This window comes from Patella vulgata, chromosome 3, assembly GCF_932274485.2.
Source record: "Patella vulgata chromosome 3, xgPatVulg1.2, whole genome shotgun sequence".
In the NCBI taxonomy this organism is placed as follows: Eukaryota; Metazoa; Mollusca; class Gastropoda; family Patellidae; genus Patella; species Patella vulgata.
In genome coordinates this window covers 59,835,251-59,863,171 of record NC_065881.2, presented here as the reverse complement: position 1 = coordinate 59,863,171, position 27,921 = coordinate 59,835,251, and the positions used below count along the sequence as shown (strand labels likewise).

At 33.6% G+C, this 27,921-nt stretch overlaps 1 protein-coding gene across 2 annotated transcripts; it reads left to right on the top strand.

Annotated features, from left to right (window-relative positions):
• The first annotated feature begins 85 nt into the window (after positions 1-85).
• Positions 86-26,091, top strand: LOC126814882 (MMS19 nucleotide excision repair protein homolog). 2 transcript variants are annotated; one of them, XM_050540317.2, is made up of 26 exons: positions 86-175; positions 4,908-4,956; positions 5,516-5,619; positions 5,843-5,928; positions 6,737-6,881; positions 8,863-8,988; positions 9,325-9,386; positions 10,045-10,206; positions 10,339-10,416; positions 10,808-10,897; positions 11,177-11,225; positions 12,651-12,805; positions 13,207-13,282; positions 14,363-14,570; positions 14,813-14,910; positions 17,553-17,687; positions 18,107-18,317; positions 19,142-19,211; positions 19,486-19,554; positions 20,125-20,251; positions 20,590-20,756; positions 21,082-21,268; positions 21,695-21,780; positions 22,413-22,586; positions 23,523-23,683; positions 25,542-26,091. In XM_050540317.2, the coding sequence occupies exons 1-26, from the start codon at positions 94-96 to the stop codon at positions 25,567-25,569; spliced, it is 2,985 nt and encodes a 994-aa protein (XP_050396274.2). In that variant the 5' UTR covers positions 86-93; the 3' UTR covers positions 25,570-26,091. The 2 variants fall into 2 exon arrangements, with proteins under 2 accessions (XP_050396274.2, XP_050396275.2); XM_050540318.2 differs by lacking the exon at positions 86-175 and adding an exon at positions 3,452-3,813.
• The last annotated feature ends 1,830 nt before the right edge of the window (positions 26,092-27,921 follow it).

Below are 27,921 nucleotides of genomic sequence, written 5' to 3'. Positions count from 1 at the left end.
TTATGTTTTAATCCAAATTCATCAGTATTTCTGTTTTTAAAATTTAATTCACCCGTTCGTTTTGTCGTTCCACAAATTGTAATAAACTACAAAATGTCAGCCGCCATGTGGAAGAAATTGGTGGAAGACTATTTACAAGAACCTAGCGATATAACACCTTCAAAAATTGCAGAAGGTACCAAATTACATTAGCATACAATACAATCGAGGAGATTCCCAACTAGGCTTATAACTAAAGATGTCATCATCTTATAAAAAAAGAGCTAAATCGAATGCCAGTTAACTCGTCCACAAGCAAACTCGTCACGTCTCGTCCACACGAAAAGTCTAGTTATAAGTCGTTCACAAATATCAAAACTCGTTTAATTTTAGGGACACCGAAGGTATTCATAAGAAGTATAATTTAGTGTACTCAGTTGTGCTTTATCATCATACCCACGTGGTTTTCATAGTGTTTGATATGAGTATAATTTTCTTTACGTCAAATAATTGGCAGACTATTGCCTTAAGCTAGAGCGGTCGTGTTCATGAATAACAAACAACAAAATAAATCATTTATTCAATAAATAATCAATAACAATTTCATTAATAATAATTTGATGATCCCGTAACTATACTACTGTCACAACTGTCGTAAATTTTAAACAGATTTCTTCGATTATAAACTTGTTTGAAATTACCTCCAGTTAAATAAAAGCCATTGTACAACTAAATATCCCAGCAAATAAAAAAGTTCTCTCTTGTAAAATTGAACTCATCACAAACTTGGACATCGAGAGATTCCAAAATGGAAGCAAATTATGTCACTTATCGGGATAGATCATTTCATATAAGGGGGTTGCAGCATTTGGCTCTTTTACGACAATTCAAATTTTGTGTATGAATAAGCTATTGTTCTAGGACCAGTAATGAGTTTGGGCGTTTACAAACATAAATACGCCAGTAGTCCATTATTTTGTTTCCGTCTTGTAATAATTATTTGGTTATAGAGTTGGGTTGGATTCTTTCTTTTGAACACAGGTGGAGAACAAAAAGAACGGCATTCGTTTTACGGGCCTTAAATATCTTTAATATTTCCTGATGAACTTAACCTCGGCAATCTGCAGTAGCCGAGGTAAATGCGCAAATGCCAATGTATTTTACATTTGCCTCAGAAAAATTAATAGCCGAGGCCATTGAATCACTGAATAGGTATATAATGTTATTTTTTTTTATAAATACCAAAAATTATCAACAAATAATACCGCGTATTGGTTTAATTATCGGCAGATAGTTCCATGTCTTTCTACCCGGTATTTCTCTTCGAATATTATTTCTGTCGTGCAAAACTGTTCAGAATTTTACAATCGTGCATCTCGATAACACAATTAATTTCCGAAAATCACGGCTTCGTTTGAAATTCACAGTGCAATGTACTCTCAGTTATCAACTGACTATATATTAATCACAAGTAAAACTCCATTTTGAAATCCATGGAGAATGGAATTTTCTGATGGCATTTCGTAGATCTCGATCATGCCTCAGCCAGTCAACGCTTTGAATTCAATTACTGTAAAAGGTACCACGGCATATGAGTTATTGTATGCTACACAGATGTAGTGGAAATGGTTAAATTTAACGCAAAACTTGCACAAGTTTTTCACACGATCTGCATAATTAACACACAAGATCCAATAATACACGCAATCTGCAATGCCTCTTTTGATAAGTGATTTTCTATTTTAAATACATTTTTATAAAGATGATAAACGATGTTTAGACATCCCGAACTGTTAAATGAACAAAAAAAAATAATTTATTAATCAGGAATATTATTGACAAGAACAGTCAGAACGTGAATTAAATGTGGAAGTTATTGAGAAGCGGTGGCTTTTTTTCATAGTTTTTGTGGTAATCATAAAACTTTGAAAATGGACTAATAACCACAGAGCATTGGGATTAGACCCAATTATGAAATATGATCAATTAGAATTATGAAATAAAGTGTGTTTATTTATAAATGTTAGCCACAAAGTTGCCTATAATTGACAGGAATGTAATATCATTTTTAAAAATATATATAATATACAGGGTATTTACAATTCTGGGGTGATAATGATGTGAAAAGCAATATTATATTTACGAGTATTCGTGTAATTGCTGATATATTCATTGTGACTTAAATTTAGACTGACAATCAATTGTTTCCAAATTAATGTTACTGTCTTCGGTTGCTGTTTGTTGCCCAAACTCAAACGATCCAAAAGGTTGTGCGCTGTCGCTGCCTTGATTGCAACACACGTGAATGTCAAAATTTGTCAACCTTTAACTCCCTTCAATATATTACAATGGTTCAGCTTATCACGTGACATGTACAATGTTGTGATGGAGATGGTCGAAAATACAAGCAAACATATTGACTTTTCAAGAGAGAACTTTTTTCCCATTGGGACATTTAATTGTGCAATGGATTTTATTCAACTGGAGGTGATTTCAAACACTTAGGCAAGTTTTTAATAACAATTGTTCAGTAGTTTGTTTACAATCGAAGAAATCCGTTTATAATTTACCATGGTTCAGACAGTAGCTGGTTGTTCACAGGGAGTAGATCTAGTAAGTTGCCTTTTTGAAAATAGACCACATGGCAAATGAAGACAATCCAAACAGTTAGTGCATTTACTGGTAATTCAATCTGATTAATATACAGATCTATATTTCATTTCGTTTTTTATGCTTTCGATAGCCACAATTACATGAAGATCTGACCAGATGTAGTGGAAGGTTGTGTCAGGGGTCATACGATCGGCTTTTGACCCTAGACATCAGGCTTTTGATTTACTAATCACTAATCAGCGTTGATGTGATGTTTCTACTAGAATACCCCCAGTTCTGTGCATTGCACATCAAGAACTCGCTGCAACAGACCGTTTCATTGGCTATTCCCTTACATGTACATTCAACCAGAACGTGGGACGTGAGTTATATAACAATTCTTCCAGATCCTAGTGTAATAAAGACAAGTAAAACGAAATTTTCAACTATAAAAAACTAAACGAAATAGACTCTTTGTTTTAATCGGATAATACTGAACCGTCTGATATCCCAAACTATTCTCTACAGGTACAGAAATACGATATTATATTCATTATTAGCTATATATTAACCCTTTTAGGGGGATAACAACATTAATATCATTTTCCGATACACACGCTTTACAGGGATAGCGACATTAATTTCATTTCACCGTAAGTCATCAAATTAACAATGTACACCATTGGCTGTGGGAGATAATTTTTATCGACTAATGGGTGAAAGAAGTGCATGATCTAAATTTTTAGAATGGTAACTCTTATATTGTTTTGATTTGAAGTTGGATATTACCGTTACTTAGCAATAACAAAGTCAAATAAATGTTTTCTAAACATTAAAATCATAACACCAAACAACAAACAATAACAAGTAACAAAATCTAAAATAACGTCAAACAACGCGAGTATACTTTATTACAAAAACATCGGTGAACTGATCTCGGCCGTGATCGGTCAACCAATCTAGTTGATTATTGGATAAATAAAAGAATTATAAACAATAAACAAAGAAAATTTATTTATTCCATACAATTAAAATGTGTACGAGTCAAGTATTAAATAGTTGTGGATGACATACATGTAACCATTAGTTGTGGATGACATAACCAATACTTTGTGGACAACTTTACCAGTGGTTGTGGACAACTTAACTGTGGATGAGTTTGCTTGTGGATGAGTTAATTGGCACCTGTTGAATGGTATGGTGGTCTGAATGAGCCTTGAATTTTGGTCCGAATGAGCCATGGTCAGAATCAGCTTGGTTTCAAAAGAGCAATTCCAAATATATTGCACAGCAGCTACAAATTTGTAGTCCTTGTTGCAAGACCGTTGCCACAATATTACTTATAGATAATACATGTAGATGTCAGATGTGTTTGTTTCTAGCTATGAATGGCTGCCTTAAAGACACCTTGCAAACCAATTTTGTTGAATATGTAACAGGCATTGGCTGAGTAGAGCGAAGCTGACTGTATATAAAACCTTCACAATTAAAGATGCATTATCTAATTGTATGAGCCTGTGAGATTTAAAAATTTAAATTCAAATTGATAATCAAGATGTAGTCCTATGCTACATCTTCAAATGTCATAACTTTGCTGAGAATAAAGTAATTTGAAGGAAATTGTCAATAGATTTTTCATTATCTATTTTTGAACTATCATATCAAGAATGGCTAGCTCTTTATCTAAATTTGACATAAGGCATCTGTAGGCCTTTCAAGTGCAGCAAAAAATGTTAAATAATTTCGTCTTATGTGAAATTCCAAATTTTTAATGTGAATTGTATATGGGTGGAGATTTGATTTCATTGACGTTATATATATCTTTGCAGGGTTCCCGCGGTCCTTGAAAATCCTTGAATATCCTTAAATTTAAAATTTCATTTTCAAGGTCTTGAATATCCTTGAATTTCGCGGAAATAGGAAAATATCCTTGAATTTCAGTTGAGATCCTTAATTTTGTTTCAAATGTCCTCAATTCCTTTTAAATATGAGATTATAACGATAGTTGGTAATGTTTTGGTTATTTTTAAGATGAAAAATTGTAACTTTAGGCTAAAAAATGTCCTTGAAAATCCTTGAATTTGACGTATATTTATCCTTGAATATCCTTGAAAAAATGTTTGACGAAGCCGCGGGAACCCTATCTTTGATATACAGTTAATGGTCCTAAAATCTATTAATCTCTCCCCTAAAATCTATGAACCTGTGATTCCGATTTGATATGTGGCCATCAATTGCCACCTTTAGAAAATCCCTTGAAAGTTTGATCATTTAGGATCATTTAGTTACATGTTACATGTACGGTAAATTTCTTTTCATTCTAAATTCACTTTCAGGGTTGCAGAATGGAAGCATACAGCTACTGGAGTGTATGGAACACTTGGGGTATGGTAAACAAATTTGAACTTTGAAAATTATTGCTACATGTAGCTACATAATTGTACATGTTTTCTTAAATTTAATAAAGGGGAGAGCTAGAAACTGTTCTTTAAATAGTAATTTAGATGATTAAAACAAAATCCATTAGGGTTAGAGGTCATGTTGGCTGTAATGTTCATAGATAGAAATGCATTATCCTTCACTCGTCTACTGGGTGGTATGTAGTTGTCAGTGTGACATGAAATAGAGAGTAATTTCAACTTTAGATTGCCATAATTTATGTTAGGATTGATCGATTTTAGGACCAAGATTGCTTTTTAATATATATGTACTGAACGTCTGTATCTTCTTTATAGTATTTTGGGACTTTAACATAATAATTTGAAAAAGGCACAGTTTGACTGTACAAATCAATTCCTGACTCAGATAGATCAAAAGATCCGGGGTAATGGTATTTTAAAGTAAGCATTACACATTTTGAGTTAGTGGGCATATAATAATTGAATGGGAAAATAAATGAATTACATTATGTAATGGTCAGTTATTGATTTTTTTTTTATTCCAGACCTTCTTTAACTAATACTGACACAAGTATTCGAGGATGTGCCACTAAATTAATAGCAGATATCTTACATAATATCTCATCTAGTTGTTTATCTAATCAAGAGGGTAAACATCATATTTTATTAATACATTTTGTTATGTCTTAAATTTTTCATTCCAAATTTTAAAATTTTGTAGAATGGGTGGCCCATGTTTTAAAAAAAATGCTTATATTTTCAAGCATAATTTACATTTAAGCAATTATAAGCTTTTGAAAAATTTTGTTAGTAAATATTGTTTATTTGAACAAAAAATCTTGTTTCTTATGTTTTCAATCTTATGTTTTTAGTTGGTGTTTTAACAAGATTTTTGTGTGAAAAGTTATGTGACCATCATTCTATACAGCCACCAACACTTCATGCATTGGCAGCATTGGTAATTATTAATTTGATTTGAATTGCATCTTCAACCCTCATAAAATAGAAGCCATCATTTTAACATTCAAGTGAATAGATGTTCTGTTGATCCTTGCCCACCAAGCGAGATCAGTACAGCACAAGAAGTCTGTTTTAGGTGTGATCATGACGTTCTGCACTGACAGGGCTTATGAAGATGGGCACATGCCAGGCATCAGCGCTACAGCCTACTTTTATTTTGAATTCCAAGTGTTAAAGGTTCTTTTACATGCATGCCAATGGTTTTTAGTCTTTTCCCAACGACTAAATGTTGTTCCTTGCCAGGCCCTGCGTCCTACACTTCTGACAAGGACGAACCACGCCGGAAAATCCTGATGAACATTGGGATCAAATACGGCACCTCCAGGATAATGAGCCAACATCTTACACACTGAGCCACCCGGTGTGATTATAACATGTCTTTTGAAAGTAGATGGTTGGTCTCCTACTTTTTATTTTCGGACATGTTTAGTGAGAGCAATAATATCTCCCCTTTTATGACAAGATCTGAAGAAACCTCAAACACAATTTTCCATTAGCACGATGTAAAAGTAGAGAGAGAATACGTCACCCTAAAAACCAGTGTATATAGAAAACTAACGCACACAGACCAGTACGTACACTTCAAATCTAACCAACCAATCAGTATCAAAATTTAAAAGAGCAACTTATCATCCTTAGTAAAACGAGCAAAAAAATTTTCAACACCTGAGAAACTAGATTGAGAGATGACCCACCTCAGAAAAGTTTTTACCATCTTCAAGGACTATTCACCTTGTATATTTCAGGTCACGTTTGATAATTTACCTGATGGGTGTTCTGAACAGATTTGTCGTCAAATATTTAGAGAAGTCCAAAACCAGTCGTTGAGTCAAGTGGATCGAAGGAGTGTCTATAATATTATCAATAGTTTGTTATCAACAAAACTTGCCGGTAAATGCACAGATTTTTAGGGATGTTTTTCTGCTTTCATAAGTATCAAATTACAAAATACCAAACACAACCTGTAAACTCTTTTGCTAGCACAAACCGCCCACAAAGTGTTGTGATTCCATCAGGCATGCCCAGGAGTTGATTAATTATCTGATATTTATACACAGAGTTTAAGTTCATGAGACCCAAAAAAGTCTATTGAATGTCAACAACATCCAGTAATTAAAATCAAAAACACACTTTTATGGATAACAATTGTGTTTTTGATTATGTTCCAATTACTAAATGCCATTCAAAGAATAGAAAACATCCAGTAATTACTTCTTAGTTATTTCCCTTAATCACTAAAGTTATCATTAAACTGACTTTATGTACAGTTTTTATGTTGATGTGACAATAATCCAATTGATTTTCAATGATTTCCAATAATTACATTCAGATTAAATGTTGTGGATGCCCAATTTGCTAAGTTGTTATCTGACTTTTTATACGCCCACATTTTCATGTGGACGTATATTGTCGTCGCCCCTGTCCGTCCGCCAGTTCATCTACACTCACAGGTCACAATTTTCATCCGATTTTGACAAAACTCCAAATATAGGTTTATATCCCAAAGATCTTGGTTCCTTTCGTTATTGGCATGTATCGGACTGTAACTTCGTGGATTATGGCTCCTGATTGTACGGAAAATCATGTTTTTAGCTTGTCGACACTCTAGAGGTCACAATTTTGATCCATTTGTGATAAAACATAAAATGTATGGTTATTACCCAAAGATCACGATTCCTTTCGATATTCGCACATATTGATACGTAGCTTCTTGGATTATGACCACTGATTGTACAAAAAATCTCGATTTTATTTTGTGAACCCTCTAGAGGCCACAATTTTTATCCGATTTATAAAAATGTTCTATTATGTCACCGTTACACCATAATAATGGGTGAGTTCGAATTTCATGAAAATCAGACCAAAACTGCAGGACAAAATGGCTGCCGCTCGTAGGCAAATAGTGTAAAAATATGGTATATCGCGGTTATGTATGGTGGCTGTTAGCGGCCATTCAAATGAATCTAAATCGTCACCTTGTGACAAGTCGCCTTCATTTTGTCGTGTCGGCGGGTTGATTTCGTCGACTTGTCGTGCGGCGACTTGTCAAACTCGAGCATGGTCATTTGCTGATTGGATAACTTGCATGCGCACAGATTAACTTCCGAGGCGACAAGTCGCCGCCCAACAAGTCGAAATAATTGTATTTCGTCGACTTGTCGCCTTGTCGTTTGTGAATAAGTCGAAGGCGACAAGTCGCCGCACGACGAAATCAACCCGCCGACACGACAAAATAACCCGACGATCGTCGCCTTCATTTTGTCGTGTCGGCGGGTTGATTTAGTCGACTTGTCGCCTTCGACTTATTCACAACCCGACAAGGCGACAAGTCGCCGCACGACGAAATCAACCCACCGACTTGTCGACTTGTCGCCTTCTTCCCAAGGCGACGATTTAGATTCATTTGAATGGCCGCTAACAGCCACCATAGTTATGGACCCTCTAGACGTCACAATTTTGATCTTAAATTACATGTTTATAACCCAAAGATCTTGGTGCCTGTCGATATTCGCACAGATCGGATCTTGACTTCCTGAATTATGACCCGAAACTGCCTGACAAAATCGGTGCTCCTTGTACACAAATAGTGTAAAAGTATGTAATACCAAGGTTGTGAACCCTCTAGAAGTCACAATTTTTGTCTGATTTTGATGAAACTTAAAATATATCTTTATATCCCAAATATCTCAGTCCCTTTTGATATTCGTGCATTTCAGGCCATAACTTCCTGGATTATGGCCCATGATTGTACGAAAAATCGCTTTTTTTTTCCAGCTTGTTCAGCTTGTGAGCGTATCTTGCCTGGCAACCGCTGGTTGGTTATGTTAATGCTCAGACCAAATCATTGTCATATGATAGTGTTAATTTTCAGAGTTACAGACAATGAAGAGTGATTTTGTACATGGATATATTCAAACTATGGATGCAGAGAAGGATCCACGGAACTTGATCTTAGCCTTTCAGATATCTAAAACAGTTATCTTGAATTTCTCTTTAGGTAACTTAATGTTTGATTTTAAGTATACTAGATTAGAAAACTGACCTCATCATATGTAAAAAGCCTGTTATAATTTATTTCAATTCTTTTGTAAATGCATTTTAAAGGGATTTGAACCAGAACATAAATAATCTCTGCATAATTAGTTCTTAGAATCCTATGTGGGGCTTAATGTACGCTTCCACGGAGGGTGAATCTGTATCATTTGATAGTGATTACAAAGGTTTACATTAAACCGAACCAGAGCACATTATTTCTGTATAAATAGTAAAATTTCAAGCATGCGACAGGAGCCCTAGCTATAATACACAGTTGTTAATGTTTTTTTCTTTTCAGTTGTTTTTGTTGAAGAAATGTTTGAAGTGATTTCTTGTTATTTTCCTGTTAGTTTTACACCGGTTGGTACTCAATTATTGTCATATTATCTGAGAGGGCACTCGAAGGCGAGTCCCGTGATACAGAGGTCTGTCACAGTTCTGTCAGTAAAATGATGTGCTTACTCCGTACATGTGCGAAATGCCAAGTTGAACTTGTAGCAAGGTTCCAAGCATGATGCCTGTCTATATTCATGTTGGAACTGTTTAATATGGGTTGCTTTGATAGAATTTTAACAACAAATACCCAGATTTCATCATTTCAAATACTTGTTCTAGAGTGAAATACAAAGTGATTTAGATGATACAACTCCCTTAATTCTCTATTTGTCTCAAAAAGAATTTTTATTTGCTACAAGAAAACCAAACACTTAAAATTGAAAAATAATATTGCAAGTTATCTGCCTTGCATAGGATGCCAGCTCCCTTGAGACCAACAAGTTTATAATAATTCTTTAATTGTAACACAAGTTTATAATAAATCTTTTATTGTAACAGGAAAACAAAATTAAATAGCTGTGTTCATTTAGTAGAACAGTTTTTTTTTCCAACTTCATATTTTTATTTACCACCATTAGCTGTGCAATACTTGCTTAACACAGCTAGTAAAGATAAGAGTGTAACTACACTCATGAAAATACTACAGTGATTATTAATATTATTTTCTTTTTTTTTTCATCAGCCACCAGATAACCCACATGGTATAACTAAAGAAGATTTGGTTTTATCTCTGAGAGCTTGTCTAGCTTCTACACCTTTATTTGGTGAATATTGTTTACCTTTACTGTTAGAAAAACTCACTTCAGATATACAATCAGCTAAAATAGATTCATTACAAACACTAGTAAGTATAAAACTTTTATCTCTATTACTTGTACTGTCTGTCTTTTTTATACAGTTGGCTGTGATAAAATACAATTGTAAGTTTTACAGTTGCTCTACTTGGATATAACTATTTGTTCTGTTCTGATTCTAGGCAGAGTGTGCTAGTGTATATGGTAGCAGTGCATTGAAAGAGTATATTAGTTCCTTCTATTCTTGTATCAGAAAAGAGGTAAATATTTTAAAGAAATAGTCACTGGTAAATATGATGATTATATTTAAGTGAAAATAACATCTTTTATATCAGTACATATTGTATGACCAAATATTATTTCTGGTATTCTGAATATTATTGACCAATCTTCTGGGAATCTGCTGAATGTTGGCATATATCAAACATAAACTTGACATGGTAGTACCTGACAAGGCAATACTAACTGAAATGTGTGTCAAGAGCTTTGTTTTTTTAGCCGTATAAAGCTTTTTTGATGTGCCCCGTTACCAATTTATAGAGCATGCACAGAACAGGATAGTTGTACTGTATAAATTGAAAGTTGCCATGTTAAGATGGATTTGTATAAGATATATTGAGATATATTAACAATTACTTTATATCTGTAAAGGTTGTAGAAGAAGATAGTGAACAAGTAAAATATGCAGGTTTAAACGCTTTATCAGCTATTATATCTACTTTATCATCAGATATATCAGATGTAAGTATCAATATTTTTGTGTCTTTTATCTGCATGATAGTGTATAAATTAGCTTTTATCTTTTGTTTGCCAATATTAGTTTAAAGTTCATCAATATTCACTGGAATCTTGATTACCGGTATTTCTTTTAATAGAAATATCATTAATTCTTTGAATTTGTCATTTTCTGTAAAATTATTATTTTTTATGTTTTGTGGTGTATATTTCATATTAAGTCACTTTTTTTTTTTGTCATTTGATTTTTTGACAGCTTTTTATGTTTTATTACGTATATTTCAGATTGAATCACCCTCTGTTTTAAAGAGTTATATAGAAGAAATATTAGCAGGTAAATCATTAGATATTTTTTGTCTAACTATGTTTTTGTCTATTCAATTTAAATACAGATCTTAAGGGCGTTGAGTAGTCTAAGATACGCACTAACTTTTCAACACCAATCTTATTAAGACTTTTCTCACTTGTTCCATGTGTAAAATAACCCAGAGGACACACAACAGTGGAACTCTTTGTTGTGTGATAATGGAGGTACCAGCGGAAAGAAAAAAACTATTTATAGCAAACGAGAAGGTTTCCCCGACCTAGATCAGTTCTTGAATAAATTATGACGTTGTGTACACCGTTCACGTCATCCACTATCCACTATCTAGATATGACGTCAGAAGGAGTTCCCTCTAAGAAGCGAATATCCAGGTCTACCATCTATCCTGGAACGTGGCTGAATTAATTTTTGATGATCGAAGACTGCCATTTTTGAATGACTAAAATGATTTTTTAGAGCGGCCGAGTAGTGCACTGAAGTAGATATTGTAGTATTTTAAAACTTGTTGTGGATGTATTCAAAGAATAATTCCAAAATCACAAAATCTCGTTTGAAGGTAAATAATGAACAACGATTTTAAAATACTTTGAGTTAATATTTTACAATGTTTATGGTGTGGAAATGTTGCTTATAACCTCTACTTACCATCTACTGGAGTGATTATTGATATCTCTTTTTAGCATGTACTAATAGAGTTTCTAAAAAAAACTAATCTTTTTTTTGCGTTTCCATGGATACCAGACAAACCACAGCCTATAGCGAAAAATTGTCAAAATTTAAAGAAAATCTGTGCATGCATAACTGAGACTTTGTTGTCATCAGCACCCTTTATTATCATGCTTTTGGGCCAAGTTTAAAACTAGTTGGTAAATAAAATTAGTATTTTTTGGTGATAAATATGTAGTTTACCACCCAAAATAACAAAAAATCTCATATCTTATCAACAAAAATTACAGTGCTAGCTTTAAAATGTGCATTTTAGACTGCTCAATGCCCTTAAGAGTTCCTTGTATGCGGTTTTTCTTTACATTCTGTGAATAATACAATCAATCAAACTATTCATGAATAAAATCCTTGAGTGGCATTTAGTGATTGAACACATTAAAAACACAACACAGTTTATATGGAAATACAATCACTGGTTTATAGGCATAGCATGACGTTTCGACAAGTATTCTCTTATCGTTATCAAGCACAAATCATTTGTGCTTGATGACGATAAGTGAATAATTGTCGAAACGTCGTGCTATACTTATAAACCAGTGATTGTATTTCCATATAAACTGTGTTGTGTTTTTTTTATTCATGAATAATTTGCCTATTCTACGTATAATCCCAACTAGATCACCACCCACTTTTGCATTTGTGTTATTGATTTAACTTTATGATTTTATATTCATTTTAATAATATTATTGTTTTTCTTCTATTTTTAGAATATAGAGTGTATTTGTTGAAGTCTGATGTAAAGATATTATATAGTACTAGTTCATTATTACATTGTATATGTAGAACTAGTTCTATAGCATGCTGTATGGTGTTAACTACAGTTATATCAGCTATATTATTACAATATTACAATCAAACACAGGTACGGTTATATCATCTATAGTATTACAGTATAACAATCAAACACAGGTACATCTTATATGTTCCAATCAAATTTTGTGTAATGAAAATCTACTATATGTAATGATTCTTTTTTGCCGTTATAAAATGGAACCTGTATTGACACAAAAAGACTGCATATTGCACTTGTTGGTAACCAAAGCCACAGCCTTGGCAATGGAATCCATACAGTCAAATGGAATTAACCACAACCGAGACAGAACAGATTATCAGATAATGTTTCCAATCCAACACTGAGTAGCAAAAATAGCCAAGATATTTAACTCAGATTCTGTATTACAGTATCAAAAATATATGGAGAACATAAAAAGGATTAAAAGCTATAAGGTAATGAAATGAGAATATTTTTTTTATGTATTACAGATATTATGTAGAAGGTGTTTAATAGATATTTTAAACAGATATATTACCTGCGCATCTAGTCACAATACAGATTCAGGTAAAGTTAAATCATTGCGGTCTTCACTAAATATGTTACATTAGTGTCACTTATTGAGAACTGGATACAGCCTACACATAAAGCTGTGATTAAATTATCCAATTCAAAATCTTAATGGAAAAGCCTGTCTTACTTACTGGATTAACTCTTAAACGACCCAGAGGTTTGACGTCATAACGTCATAAAAACCCACGTCCTAATGGTCAATAGTATTAAAATATAGATATGCATTTTAAAGTCATATCATTAATAAACAACTGTAGATAGACCCTTAATGTAAATGGATGAAATGATCTAAATTTAATGCCATTTTCATAAATATAAATTTATACAAAAAATTAATTTAGACATTTCATGCAAAATTCATGCATGTAATGTTTATTTCTTTTTTTTTTTTGTTCGGCTGTTGTGAACTAAAAATTATTCATCATGAATCTCTTTTAATTTAAGCTTATTTAAGTACCGTTATAGAAATTTGTTGATTAACTTGATTAAGCAAGCCTACTTCTATCACGTTCTAGGCCTAACGCAAAACTGTAAAAATCTACACTACAGACAAAATCTGAATCACTGTCATTCAATAAGGATGGTAATCCGTCATTAGGAGAACGTTGCCGAATAGGTCTAGACATATCACCGTTTTATTATAATTTTCCAAGGAGAAACAGTAAGATTTTTAACTGTCAAAATGTCAAACAGGAAGTAAACAAATGAGATAAAGTCGTCTGTTCATAAGGGAAATAACTCTCATTATGCTAGGAACGTTGCATTCGGCTAACCAGTATTGTCGACAAAAGTCGCCGTGGGTACTTAACGGTAACGTTATAGGTGTCGACAAAAGTCGCCTTGGGTCAGTTAAGAGTTAACTGTCCTAACAGAATTATGTCTGAAATAAATTCACACATTCCAAGAATAGCATGAATATATTGAGAAATGAGGAATGGTATTTATATTTAGTCTTCATTATAAAATTTCAATATCGCCCACCTTGACTAAAATTCTACCTCAATGAAATGAAAAATGCAATGATGCAATTGTTTTACTCATTATTCATTATATTTTATTGAAAATATTTTCTAGTGTTATCCATAGTACAGTCCCATAAAACCGATTTACTCAAAACATATACAGATCTTATTACTACACGAGATAAAGACATGAGTTGTCATGGTATCCAAGGAGTGGCAGCCATCTTTAATTGTAGAAATGTTTTAACCGAGAAAGAAGCAGACGAACTTGGACACCATCTTGTTAAAATACTTCTCAACAATAAAGACAAGACAATAAGGTATAGGCGGTTCATTTTGCTTTTTCTCACAGCAGTAGGGCTTTTTTCAAATGACCATTATAGAGTTTTGATAAAATGAAAATTATTGTAAGAAATCACATCCTTCTCTTATCAATGAATAGAAGACACAGATTATCGAATGATGATATGGAATTTTTTTTGCTCTTCTTCAAAATAAATCTACAAATTCTGTCTAAATATAAATATTGATACAAAATAATATTTTTAAAAATATTTATTAGATGTGAAACTGTATCAGCATTGAAAATTTTATCTCAGAAGTTTACCGATGTGGTCAAGACTTCAATTTTACCTAATTTGATTGACTCTCTCAAGTATGGTAAGTAGCAATTATGGTGTGTATATAAAACATTAATAAAGATAATCAGTATCGATTTGTATAATATTCCAATAAATAAATAGCTAATTTATATCTTCATTAGGGGGGGGTTGGATGGCTGAATGGTTAGCATGTGCGTGCTGTATCATATCATAAGGCCTGTCATTGAGTCAACTGCCGTGGTTTCGAATCCCCGGTTGTACGTGACAAGGAGTAGGATCGCCTGTCCAACCTTGTGGGTTTTCTCCGGGTCCTCCGGTTTCCTCCCACTGTTAAAGACCCCTACATGCAAGCGAATTATTGAAATAAAATTAAAACCATGTTAGTCCCGAAATGACCTAGTTTGTGTCGAGTGGATGTTAAACCCCATTTCTCTTTCTCTCTATATCTTCATTAGTATACCGCTTTGAAATTACGTAGAAATGTTCTTTCTAGTATGGGGGTAATGGTGGCTAAGTGGGTAAGACGCTGGCTAGCTAGCCTGGAGGTCGGGTGTTCGATCCCTGCATTGACAGAGAAAGTTCACCCAGATTTTCCGGCGTGGTTCCCCCGTGTCGGTGATGCAGGATGGAGGGCCTGACAAGGACAGCTGTCTAGTCGTTCGGATGGTACAAAAGCCACAGTCCTGTGTACACATTAGCATGCGCGTAAAAGATCCCTTGACAGTTGGAATTCGATATAAGAGTGGCTGTAGTGGCACTGTCCGGGCATATCCTCATCTTCATTAGCCCAGTTAGGAGCAGAACAGTAGGACGTTAAACCCCATTTCATTTCTTGTATGGTTTCAGTTGTAAATGACCCCAAATCAAATGTGTTAAGTTTTGTGTTTCATTGGGTTTTTTTATCGCATATTCTATGTATATATATAGTCTTCTTTCCATTTATTTGTATCATTTGATTGATAAAGTCTAGCATGTCTTCATCAAAATAAATTAGTTCATTATATACTATTCAAAAAAAGTAGGGGATATTTGATTTTTAAGTGTTATTAAAGTCACCTAATGAAACTGACGAAGAAACAAATGACAAAATGAAATGAAGTTCACATTCATCGATTTATTCCAAATGATCGTTAGACTAAGTAAGGCACAGACTGACCATTATAAGGGTAAAATGATACCCGGGGTCAAACAGCAAAGTTACCACAGCATCACAACCAAGTCAGTAACGGGTAAATCCTCCTCTGTTTGCCAAACAAGCATTGATCCGACGTGGCATACTCCTAATGAGACGTCTAAGGTCATTTTGGTCCAGATTGTCCCATTCCTGTTGCAACGCAGCAGCAAGTTCTTGGACATTGGCAGGACGTTGTTGAAGTTGACGTAACCTCTGTCCAAGCATGTCCCAGACATGCTCGATGGGGGAGAGGTCGGGACTCAGTGCTGGCCAAGGTAATGTGGTGATGTTCTGTTGTTGGAGGTAACCTGTAACGATCCTGGCCCTGTGACATCTTGCGTTGTCATCCTGGAAGATGAAACGGCGGCCATGACGTCGTGCGAACGGCACAACATGGACTGCCGGTAGTACTGGCCTGTAACACGCCCTGCAACAACATGTAAAGCCGTTCTTCCAGCAACAGTGATGCCTCCCCACACCATAACAGAACCACCCCCAAATCGATCATGTCTGATGACGTTAACGTCTTGGAAGCGCTCGTTTCGACGACGCCACACCCTCCTACGTCTGTCCAAAAAATCAACAGTGAACCTTGACTCATCTGAAAACATCCCATTGCTCCAGCGTCGATTATCCCAGTGTTGACGATCCCTACACCAACGACGTCTTGCCTGAATGTGATGATCTCTCAAACAAGGGATCACGCGAGGACGTCGGGCGCGAAGGTGACCCCTATGCAGTCGATTCCGAATCGTCTGGCCACTCACTCTCACACCAGTGTCTGTTTGAAGACGAGCGCTGATCTGATTTGCTGTGATGACACGATTTATCAAGGCCAAGGTACGGATAAATCGATCCTGGGCTTGAGTTTTCGCCCTTGGTCGACCTGAGCGTGGTCTGTCCTGTACAGATTGTGTATCACGGTATCTGGACCATAGCCTGCTTATGACAGACTGAGAAACATTCATCGTCCGCGCCACAACCGCCTGTGTTGTGCCGATCTGTAGCATGCCAAGGGCACGTAACCTTTCATTTTGGGTAAGCCGACGCATATCAAAATTTGTTTTCTGGTCACTAAAACAATTAAACTGATGTTTCCACCCTGGAATTCAATGCCACAATGACTGTAACATTCAAAGTCAGAGTCGTGCAAATCTTGGGTTGGACCCCCATGATGATCCCAAGCATCACCTGCATTCCATGCGGTAGCTATTGGTGCGTTTGGGCGTCACATGTAACTGGAAATTTTTCTTCTGTTAGGTTCTATAGTGACTTTTTTCGTAGTCATTTGCATATTTTAGTATTATGCCCCCAAAATCAAATATCCCCTACTTTTTTTGAATAGTATATATCAATAACATTGTACCATGTGTTAATATTCTAATAATGTTTAATCAAAAAATGTTATTGGTTTTCACTTCCATGTTATTAAATCAAAAAGGTTGAAGCTTTCAGACTGTCTTTACAATTAATTAATAAATTAGCTCCTTTATATTTTGATGAGAAATGTATTTTGTCTATTTCAGAAAAGATGGATATTGAAGCAGAATATCATTTACCAGCAGAAGAATTATTATCTATAATAGCTGATATATCTAACCAGGTTTCTTTAATGAAAGATGTTTGTGATTTGATATTTCTACAACTAACAAATAATAATGGTAGGAACTACATTGATATTTATTTCTGGTTAGGAAATTTTTAATACATTTTTATCACAAAAGGGACGGAAAGAATTACTTTTATATTTATCTATGGTATTAGTAAATATTTGATAATGTTTATTTAAAAAAACAGGGGACGCTAAGAATTATTTTTATGTTTATTTATGGTTAAGAAATATTTTATACTTTTTATCAAAAAAGGGATACCAAGAATTACACCTTACAAAGCAAAGAAAAATATTTTTCTTGTTGGTATCATAGAAATCTTATGTTCCTTAATTGATAAATTGCACATAATTATTTTCATTGTATCATGCCTCTAATTTTCTTATTTACTTTCATAAGGCACTTATTTGAAATTATTATGAGAAGTACTTACATGCTGATCATTCTTTAAATCTATGTAATTTTTACAGATAAATTATGTAGTAATGCAGTTTTAACCCAGAGTCTCTATACAATGATTAATAATAACAAGCTGTCTAGTGATGTTATACAGTTTACTATAGATTCTATACTACCTAGAATATTACAACTTATACAACACCATTATACTACTCTAACATCAACTGATATACAATATCTAGCTAGCATTTACAGAATTACTATGGCAACCATAGATAACAGGTAAGCTCTACATAAATACATTCTTTCAGGATTGTATTTTATTTCAATGAATCTGATTTCAGATTTAGTTTCTGTTGTATTTTGAAACCTTAGTCAGGTCTGTGGTTAATTCATGGGATTGAAAATGATCACCAATCAATGATCAATTGTTTCAAGTCTTCTGTTGTATCTTTCTTCGGGTTTTGTAGCAATTCTTCAGCTACGAAGAATCACCCGCATATTTTAGTCAATGAATTCTGTTGGCTTATTATAACTTACTGATTGTAAGAATATGCATGGGAGACAATACATTCAATATTTTATAAAGTGCTCTACACATACGTTTCTGGCAATATTACATACATGTACTGTTGTTATAATGTTATTTCTACATTAACAATACATTTTTTCCTACATTTAAGTCCTGATGTGCCATTTTAAGCAATAGGACTCACTTGCAAACTACAATATTGCGAAAGATGAATATCATTCAAAAATAGTTCAATTCCGTTTAGTATTCATGGAATTGAAATTTCATTGATCTTATGCAAGAATCCCGCAATTTTGTTGTCCATGAAAATTTAATGAAAGTCCTGTTTTAAATCTGATTGAATCCATGCCAGGACATTTTCTAGTGTTGGTATTTCAAATTTGTTTTCTTAATTTAATGTTAAATAATCAATCTGAGTATATATTAACAGGATTAAGCCGTGAGAAATTCCAATAGTACATCAGGACTTTAATAATACTGTTATTATTATGTTATTCCTACATTAATATTTAATAATAATATTGTTTTATTTGTTATTAAAATGTTTAATAATACTCATGTATTTGATTTTCAGTGCATCAATTAATATAGTAAAACAAATAATAGAAGTGTTTTTACACAACAGTAACTTTCAACCATTAAAGGTAAATCCTAAGCTAATCTGACAATCATTTCTGGTGTACATGTCTACATTAACTCCTTCTTATAACTAGGGAAGTGATCTATGCATATGAATAATCAATGTTAAGTTTTAATAATAAATCATGTTCATAATGATAATTTTAACAACTGTCTTGTAACTTTCTGAACACACATAAAATGTCAAGTCAGAACCATGCTAACAGATTAAATCAATATGTGCTGGCAGTATCACTGTCGAGAATTGATAATAAAGTATGTAATCTATTATATTTTTAGAAGTCATCTGTACAAGAAAGAAGATTACAACCAATATTATCAGCTGTAATATGCTCATTACATAAATCTGTAAGTTTTTCAGTTGTTATTGGGTTGTTTTTTATACAGTAAGTAGGATAAATCCAAAACCAAAACACCATCTGCCTTTATTGGGTTTCTTTTTGTGTGTGTGTATGAGAGAGAGAGAGAGAGAGAGAGAGGAAGGAGAGAGAGAGATTTTGGGACTAACATGGTTCAATTTTATTTCAATAATTCACTTGCGCATAAGGGTCTTTAGCAGTGGGGGGAAACCGGAGGACTTGGAGAAAAACTCACTAGGTTGGACAGGCGACCCTACACCTTGACACCTACATCCGGGAATCGAAACCATGACAGACCTTATGAAACAGTGTGCACGCGCTAACCATTCGGCCATCCAACCCCCCTAATCCAATTGAATCCCAACCGGGTGAATATCTAATGCAGTTAACGGTATTTTGATTTTGTTTTCTTAACTAGATGTTAAATAATCTATTTAAGTTCATTTTAGAGCAGATTAAGTGGTGAAATATTTGATATTGTCCAGAAATTGCAAATGATGATCAGTGGCTTTAATTGATTGGGTATTATATAGAAAATGATAATTTATTGATATTGTAGGAAAGTTTACCAGATAAAGAGATCATATTAGCTGATATTTTAGCATTAGCTGTTAATAATGATGATGATGAAGCTATAGATGAAAACTCTATAAAATGTTTAGCTGGTTTAATCAACAAATTACCAGGTATATATTAATATTCTCTTGAACACATACCAAAATTCACAGTAGGCCTACTAATGAGCCAATTATTGATGATGCTACCAGCCAATATATAGGCTTTGGTCAAAATCGGCATTAACCAATCTTTTTATGGGATATATGTGCTGCATACATTTTTCATGGGTTACCTACATGGAAATGTATGAGATTTGAGTGTTCAAACACAGTGAAATTTAGTGGTAATTTGTATCTTACATTGAAATAATAATACTGTATTACAACATTCATTAAAATAAGCATTTCTTCGTCTATTGAAGACTTGTACAAAGCTTATTAATTAAACATATTTTATATTGTTTTAGAATCTGATGTAAATGTCATTATAAGTAAAGTAGAAGAATATATTAAACCAGTGTTTACTCAAGATACCACCTGTAAACAAAATGAAAGATGTATTTTATTATTAGCATGGGTAACAAAATCACTAGTTTTAAGAAATCATCCAACTGGAAAAGTCTACTTTGAAAAGGTACATGTAGAACAACTGTTTTATTGTAAAATTAAGATATTATGTAATAAACAAAAGGCAATCTTAATTGAAGACATATTCCTGATATAGACAGGTGTTTCTCCCTCTTTATTTTCAAAACATCTCACAGACTTCCATATATAGTTTGCCTGCAAGAAGCATTATGCCAGGGTAATTTTCTTACACAACTTTGATCTTTTCGGAATTGATCTTCTTATGTGTTACATTAATGAACTTATTGTTTAAACAGAGAAACTTTGTTCTATGTTCTTATTTTGTCATATGATAAAAAAAATAACATAAAATTGTTTCTGTATATTTTCAGTTAATAAGTTTATTAAGTAATTCTACAGTGGGTCATATAGCAGCAGACAGTTTTATTATAATACTGAGTGAATATGAAGATATTTTAAACCGTACAATGAAAGCTGATATTAAGATGTTTTATCAACAACGATTATTTGTAGAACACTGTGGACAGATATTAAATGGGTATAACCAGTCAGATAATAGTAAGAACCTTATGTCTAAAATTTATGCTAAAACTCTATATTTGACCGTTGGTTTGAATTTGATTTCTTACGACAATTAATTGTCCATCCACATATCTCACACATAATATGGGGCATGTGTTGATAGACTATATAAACATTATCTTTAGAATTGAAAAATTGAATTTTTTCTAGTCTGGATAAACTAGTCCACTAAATAAAACCTCTACTGGCATAAGAATCTAGATTCTAGACAGACTCATTTATAGTCAAATTTGTATTTTTTTTCTGGTAGGTCAAGACTATTTGCATTTGAAAAATGACTGGGTTTACTATCGTCTAATGGTAATCAACCGGACGTTTACATGTCAATAACAAGTGTAATGTTATTTCTATAGTTCTGTACGTCATGTAATCTACAGTTATATGCGTTATTTATTTTTATAGGTGAACTGAAGAAGAACTTTTTGATAGCTCTATCCCATTTAATTAAACCATTACCAAAACATGTCTTTCTTTCTGAATTGCCACCTGTAAGTATTAAACATACAGTGTTTAAGAGCTAAATCTGCCTATTGCAGGTCTTTCTTTAGGCCTTAAATGTGATCTAAATTATTAATTAAACATTAATTAGCTTATAAAAACCACAATCAAACCTCGATGCCATCGCTAGCCTGCGATATTTACTAGATTTGAATACATTTTGTGATGGATGATTTAACGTCAAAATGGATAATCGAGACTTATGGTCGGGGCTAGGCTTAAATTCAATCGCTAATACCTGGGTTCAGAGGGGAGCAATTTGACTGTTTTCAGCATGTTCTCTTTATGTTATCTATTTTTTAACTATTATAGCGAGAACTGCCCCTTTAAATAAGTCCTTTTATTCAAAAGGTGTATACTGGTCTTTATTAACCAGGTTGGTGTAGAAGAGTAGGAAATTAAACTCCATTTCATTTCACATTTATAAGAGTCGTGTTACTCGTGTATGAAGATTATCATGTATGGTGTTAGTCAGTTTTACTCAGCCAACCCTATTGTCTTTAATTGCTCTCTGCAATATATGTTTTACTACTGTGTCCTCTCATTCACCATGCTGACTTAACCATCCTCCTACTGTGTTTGAATTGATTGGTATTCTACATTGCTGTATTATGTCTTTCAGTTGTTGCCCTTATTGATTAATTCTCTGGTGTATGAAGATGAAAATCTGTTACAACTTACCTTAGCAACCATACAAACATTATGTGCTGATGATTCTGGTTCTGTAATACTATGTAATCAACTGCAAGCAATAATACCTCAGTTATTGAAATTATCACAATATCAAAAAAACATGGTAAATATTTCTCTATTTATTCTGTGTATAAGCGAATCAGGTTGTGTTGAGGAAAGACATTTGTGTCCGAATATTTTGACGTTTGGAAAAAAATAATGTTTATCATGCTGTACTCACTAGATCCTTTTTGCTTACTGTTCTGAATGGGAAAATATTTCAAACATGATCTGTCAGATGATGAAAAACTACATTTTATATCTTGCTTGGTTTTATTCTTATTTTAAAGTTACAATTTCATATTTTCTAAGAAAGTCAAAACATAATTTTTTCTATGTCTTTTGCTCAATAGGTTGTCAACTCACTATTATACGATCATAGGTTATCTTTCTCACACTTAAAAATCTTCACACTGGAAATAACACAATTACCACCCAATTACCTCCCTTGCTTTCCTATTCCCCACCATGGAATAGCTATCTTCAAACATTTGAATTTGAAGTTGAAAATGATATTTTTGCCAATTTCTCAACTGGCAATAGTGAATTATAGGATTAATAGGATTATTCTTTAACAAAGTAGGACTGTTTATACATACCATCAATTTTAGGGCTTTATTTTAATACATTTGAAAAATATAACTTAAAAATATGAAATTGTAACTTTAAACAGTTAAACTTTTTTCAAAGTTTTATGAAACAAATATTATTGAGCTTACAATAGTTTGTTAAAGATTAAAGTGTATGGTATATGTGTAACTACTGTATTTAAAGTTTTATATTAATAGGGAGAAAATAATTACTATGCAAATAATATGACTGAATCCTTATAATTTCAACTAATTAACTAATTATATACATATCTTCCAAAATATGAATTATACAGTGGTACAATGCTGAAAAATTAGATATCAAACTAACATTTGATCCCAGTTGATGCTGACGTCTCCTAAACTAATTGTATTCTTACAAAATATTTGGAATTTACTCTAATTTTCAGCAAATACGAATGTCAGCTCTAAAATGTTTAAAATCGCTGACCAAGTTGCCCGTACACTTTCTGTTACCGTACAGGAATAGTGTAACACGTACATTACAGCCTGTATTAGATGATCGAAAACGATTAGTAAGAGGTGAAGCTGTTACAGCTAGAACTGCTTGGTAAAAATTTCTCTTATTTTATAAATCTCAGTAGATGTGCCACAATTATATTAGTACTGAAAAAGAAAAACAAGGAATCTGGAGTATTATTTTAGATAATAATAATATTGTCTTTTAAAAAGCATATGTATGGCAATGTCTAGAGTGGTTTCAACCAAAGAGGTCTATGGTTTCAAGTGTCTGAACCTTGCTAATGAAGATGAGCATATGCCATAGAGTGTGCTATGATGTTAAATTTGTTTGGACAGCGGTGTTTCTGCTTACTATTCGTTGTATTCAAACTGACAAGGATTATTTTTGTCCCCCGCCTTTCGTCTGTCTGTCCATCACACTTTTTTGGGACACAATAACTCTCCTAATTGAGCTGGAATGTTCACACTTGGTGTAGGTGTTTATTAGGTCAATGTTTTGATGGAGTTCGAGGATGAGCATTTTCTGCTTTGGGTAAGCAGAGATAAGCAATTTCATTGGTTGATGCTTCGAGACACGATAACTTTAGTTCTAATTAAGTGAGAGTGATGAATCTTGTTGTACAGTTTCATTACATCAATACCTTGACTAAGTTTGATAATGAGCATTTTCTGTTCAGGGTAAGCAGAGCGATAAGCAATTGGATTGGTCGAGACTTTGGAACACAATAACTCTCCTTCTAATTGAGCTAGAATGTTGACACTTGGTGTAGGTGTTTATTAGGTGAATGCTGTGATGGAGTTCGAAGATGAGAATTTTCTGCTTTGGGTAAGCAGAAATAAGCAATTTGATTTGTTGATGCTTTGGGACACGATAACTTTAGTTCTAATAAAGTGAGAGTGATTACACTTGGTGTATAGTTTTGTCACATCAATACCTTGACTAAGTTCGATAATGAACATTTTCTGCTGAGGGTAAGCAAAGCAATAATCAATTTGATTGGTTGATACTTTGGAACACAATAACTCTCCTTCTAATTGAGGTAGAATGTCCAAACTTGGTGAAGGCGTTCATTAGGTGAATGCCCTGATGGAGTTTGATGTTGAACATCGTCTGCTTGCGGTAAGCAGAGATAAGCATTCTGATTGGTTGATGCTTTGGGGCACGATAACGTTGGTTATAATTAAGTGAGGGCGATGAAACTCTTGAGTATAGATACATTATTTCATTACCTTTACTTAGGCTAAGGAGCAATAAGCAATTTGATTGGTCAAAACTTTGGAACATAACAACTCTGCTTTTAATTGAGGTAGAATGTTTAAACTTGATGTAGATGTTCATTAGGTGAATGTCTTGACTGAGTTCAATGATTAACATTTCGAGCTGAAGCTAAGCAGAGCTAATCAATTTCCTTGGTCAATTCTTTGGGACAAGATAATCTTGATTCTATCTGATAGAGAGTGATGAAACTTAGTGTATAGTCGATAATCAGTTTGATTGCGCGATACTTTTGAAAAATGTGTGATTAATTAATATGTGTCATCTATTTATTTCGGGATTTCGGTGGCTTGTTTTCAATGTGGACATTTTACAGTACCTTTCCTTTCCATCCAAAAAATGCTAGGCACTATTCCTTGACAGACCTTCCAATCCTGCATACTGACAGTGGGTAACCACTGGAAAATCGCAAGAAACTTTCACAACCAACGTCGAACCCTGGACCTCCTAGTGAGCCAGCTCCTTAAACGATGAGCCACCACTATTCAAATATACCTAACTGAAATCGGTCTACCACTTGGATAGATCTAATCTTTAGATTACAACGGTCATATTAGCTTATACCAAGGAATTTAAATTGAACTTTATGTACTAAAACACTTACTTAGTCTAGTTTATTTAACTTATTTCTACAACATTTGGTAATCAAACTGTTATTTTTATTTTTTAGGTTTTTAATTGCTGAGCCTGGTTCATAATATTATAGTGCTCTATATAGTCCTGACTGAGTCCTGTTCAACATGTATTGCTCTTTAATTTTAAAACTAGATAAGGTCTGTGGTCTGGGTTGTTGTGCCATCCAGTGTGTTAATGAGTTTCTGAAGTTCAGACTCTGTTTTGGATAATTTTTAGAACTGTTACCTGATTATTGGGTAAATCATCCAATGTGAACGAAAGCAATTTGCCACTCAACATCATGAGATTTCATTCTTGCATTATAGTATGGTTAGACTGTTGAGTTTGTTGAGAAAATTCTTGTGAAAAGCTATGTTACTAAACCAATTTACTAAGCTTATCATATGTGCAGATACATTGAACCATAACCAAATAACTCTATCACTATATTATAACAATAGTACTTGATATTACCTATACAACCGACTATATGGTTCCGCATTACATGTAAGAGAATAATTTCAGTCTGTAAGGCTGTTGTATGATACACACTTATGTAATATATTAAAGACAATTATAATTGTAAATAAAAAGTTATTGTTAAATACTGTTACTTGTCTCTCAAATAAATGTATGATTGCATAATCTACTGACAAAAAAGTTTTGAAAATGTTTTTGGGAATCTAACAGTTTTTATGTACCCACATTTTCATGTGTATGTCTATTGTCATCACCCCTGTCCGTCCGTCCACAATCTGTTTGTGGACACTCTACAGGTTACAATTCTTATCCGATTTTGATGAAACTTGAAATATAGGTTTATCTCCAACAGATCGCGGTTGCTTTTGATATTGGCATGTATCGGATCGAAACTTCATGGATTATGGCCCCTGATTGTACGAAAAATCTCGTTTTTAGCTTGTGGACCATATAGAGGTCATAATTTTTATCCGATTAAAAAAAAAGTTTTAGTATATCACCGTTACACCCTAAGGCTGGTTGAGTTCGAATTTCGTGAAAATCGGCCCATAACTGACAGACAAAATGGCCGCGCTTTTGTCGTTCTCAAATAGCGTAAAAATATGGTATATCAATGTTATGGACTCTCTAGAGGTCACAATATTCTTCTGATTTTGATGAAACTTGAAATATAAGTTTATAACCCAAAGATTTCGGTTCCTTTTGATATTCATGCATATCGGACCGTAACTTCCTGAATTATGGCCCCTGATTGTACGAAAAATCGCGTTTTTAGCTTGTGGGCCCTATAGCAGTCATAATTTTAATCCGATTTTAAAAAAAAAACGTTTGAATATATCACTGTTACACCCTAAGGATGGTTGAGTTCGAATTTGGTAAAAACGGCCTAAAACTGACAGACAAAATGGCCGCCCCTTGTACTCAAATTATATCAATGTTGTGGACCCTCTAGAGGTCACAATTTTCTTTTGATTTTGATGAAACCTGAAATGCGTGTTTATAACCCAAAGATCTTGGTTCCTTTAGAAATTCGCACCTTTAGGATCGTAACATCTTGAACTATGACCCTTGACTGTCCAAAAAATTGTGTTTTCTAGCTTGTGGTCTTTCTAGAGGTCACACGTTTTATCCGCTTGTGGTCTTTCTAGAAGTCACACATTTTATCTGAATTTAAAAAAACAAAAATATCACGATTACCATGGTTTAGTTTGAATTTCATTAAAAATCAGACCAAAACACAATTTTGATCCGATTTTGATGAAACTTGAAATGCATGTTTACAACCCAAAGATCTATATTCCTTTCGATATTCACGCATATCGGATAGTAACTTCCTGAATTATGGCCCCTGATTGTACGAAAAATCGCGTTTTTAGCTTGAGGTCCCTCTAGATGTCACAATTATTATCCAATTTAAAAAAAACGTTCAAATATATCAGTTACACCGTAATTTTGGATGAGTTCGAATTTCGTGAAAATCAGACCAAAACTGCCGTACAAAATGGCCACCCCTCGTACACAATTAGCATAAAAATATGGGAGATCAATTTTGTGGACCCTCTAAAGGTCAAAATTTTCTTCTGATTTTGATGAAACTTGAAATGTAAGTTTATAACATCTTGGTTCCTTTCGATATTTGCGCATATCGGATCGTAACTTCCTGAATTATGACCCTTGATTGAACAAAAAATCACGATTTTAGCATGTGGTCCCTGTAGAGGTCACAAATTTCTATCTGATTTAAAAAAAATGTGTGAATATGTCACCATTACACACTAAGATCTTGGATCCGTTTGATAATCACGGATACCCGAACTTAACTTCCTGGATTATGGCCCCTGATTGTTCGAAAAATGGCATTTTTAGCTTGCAGATTCTCTAGAAGTCACAATTTTTTTTTCCAATTTTAAAAAAACCGTTTAAATATTTCACCATTTCATCATAATAAAGGTTGA

Excerpts from the sequence above, each read along its gene's own strand:
- LOC126814882 (XM_050540317.2), top strand. The coding sequence starts at position 94 with ATGTCAGCCGCCATGTGGAAGAAATTGGTGGAAGACTATTTACAAGAA. Across the intron at positions 176-4,907 it reads ACCTTCAAAAATTGCAGAAG|GGTTGCAGAATGGAAGCATA; the intron begins GTACCAAATTAC and ends ATTCACTTTCAG. Across the intron at positions 14,571-14,812 it reads AATAAAGACAAGACAATAAG|ATGTGAAACTGTATCAGCAT; the intron begins GTATAGGCGGTT and ends AATATTTATTAG.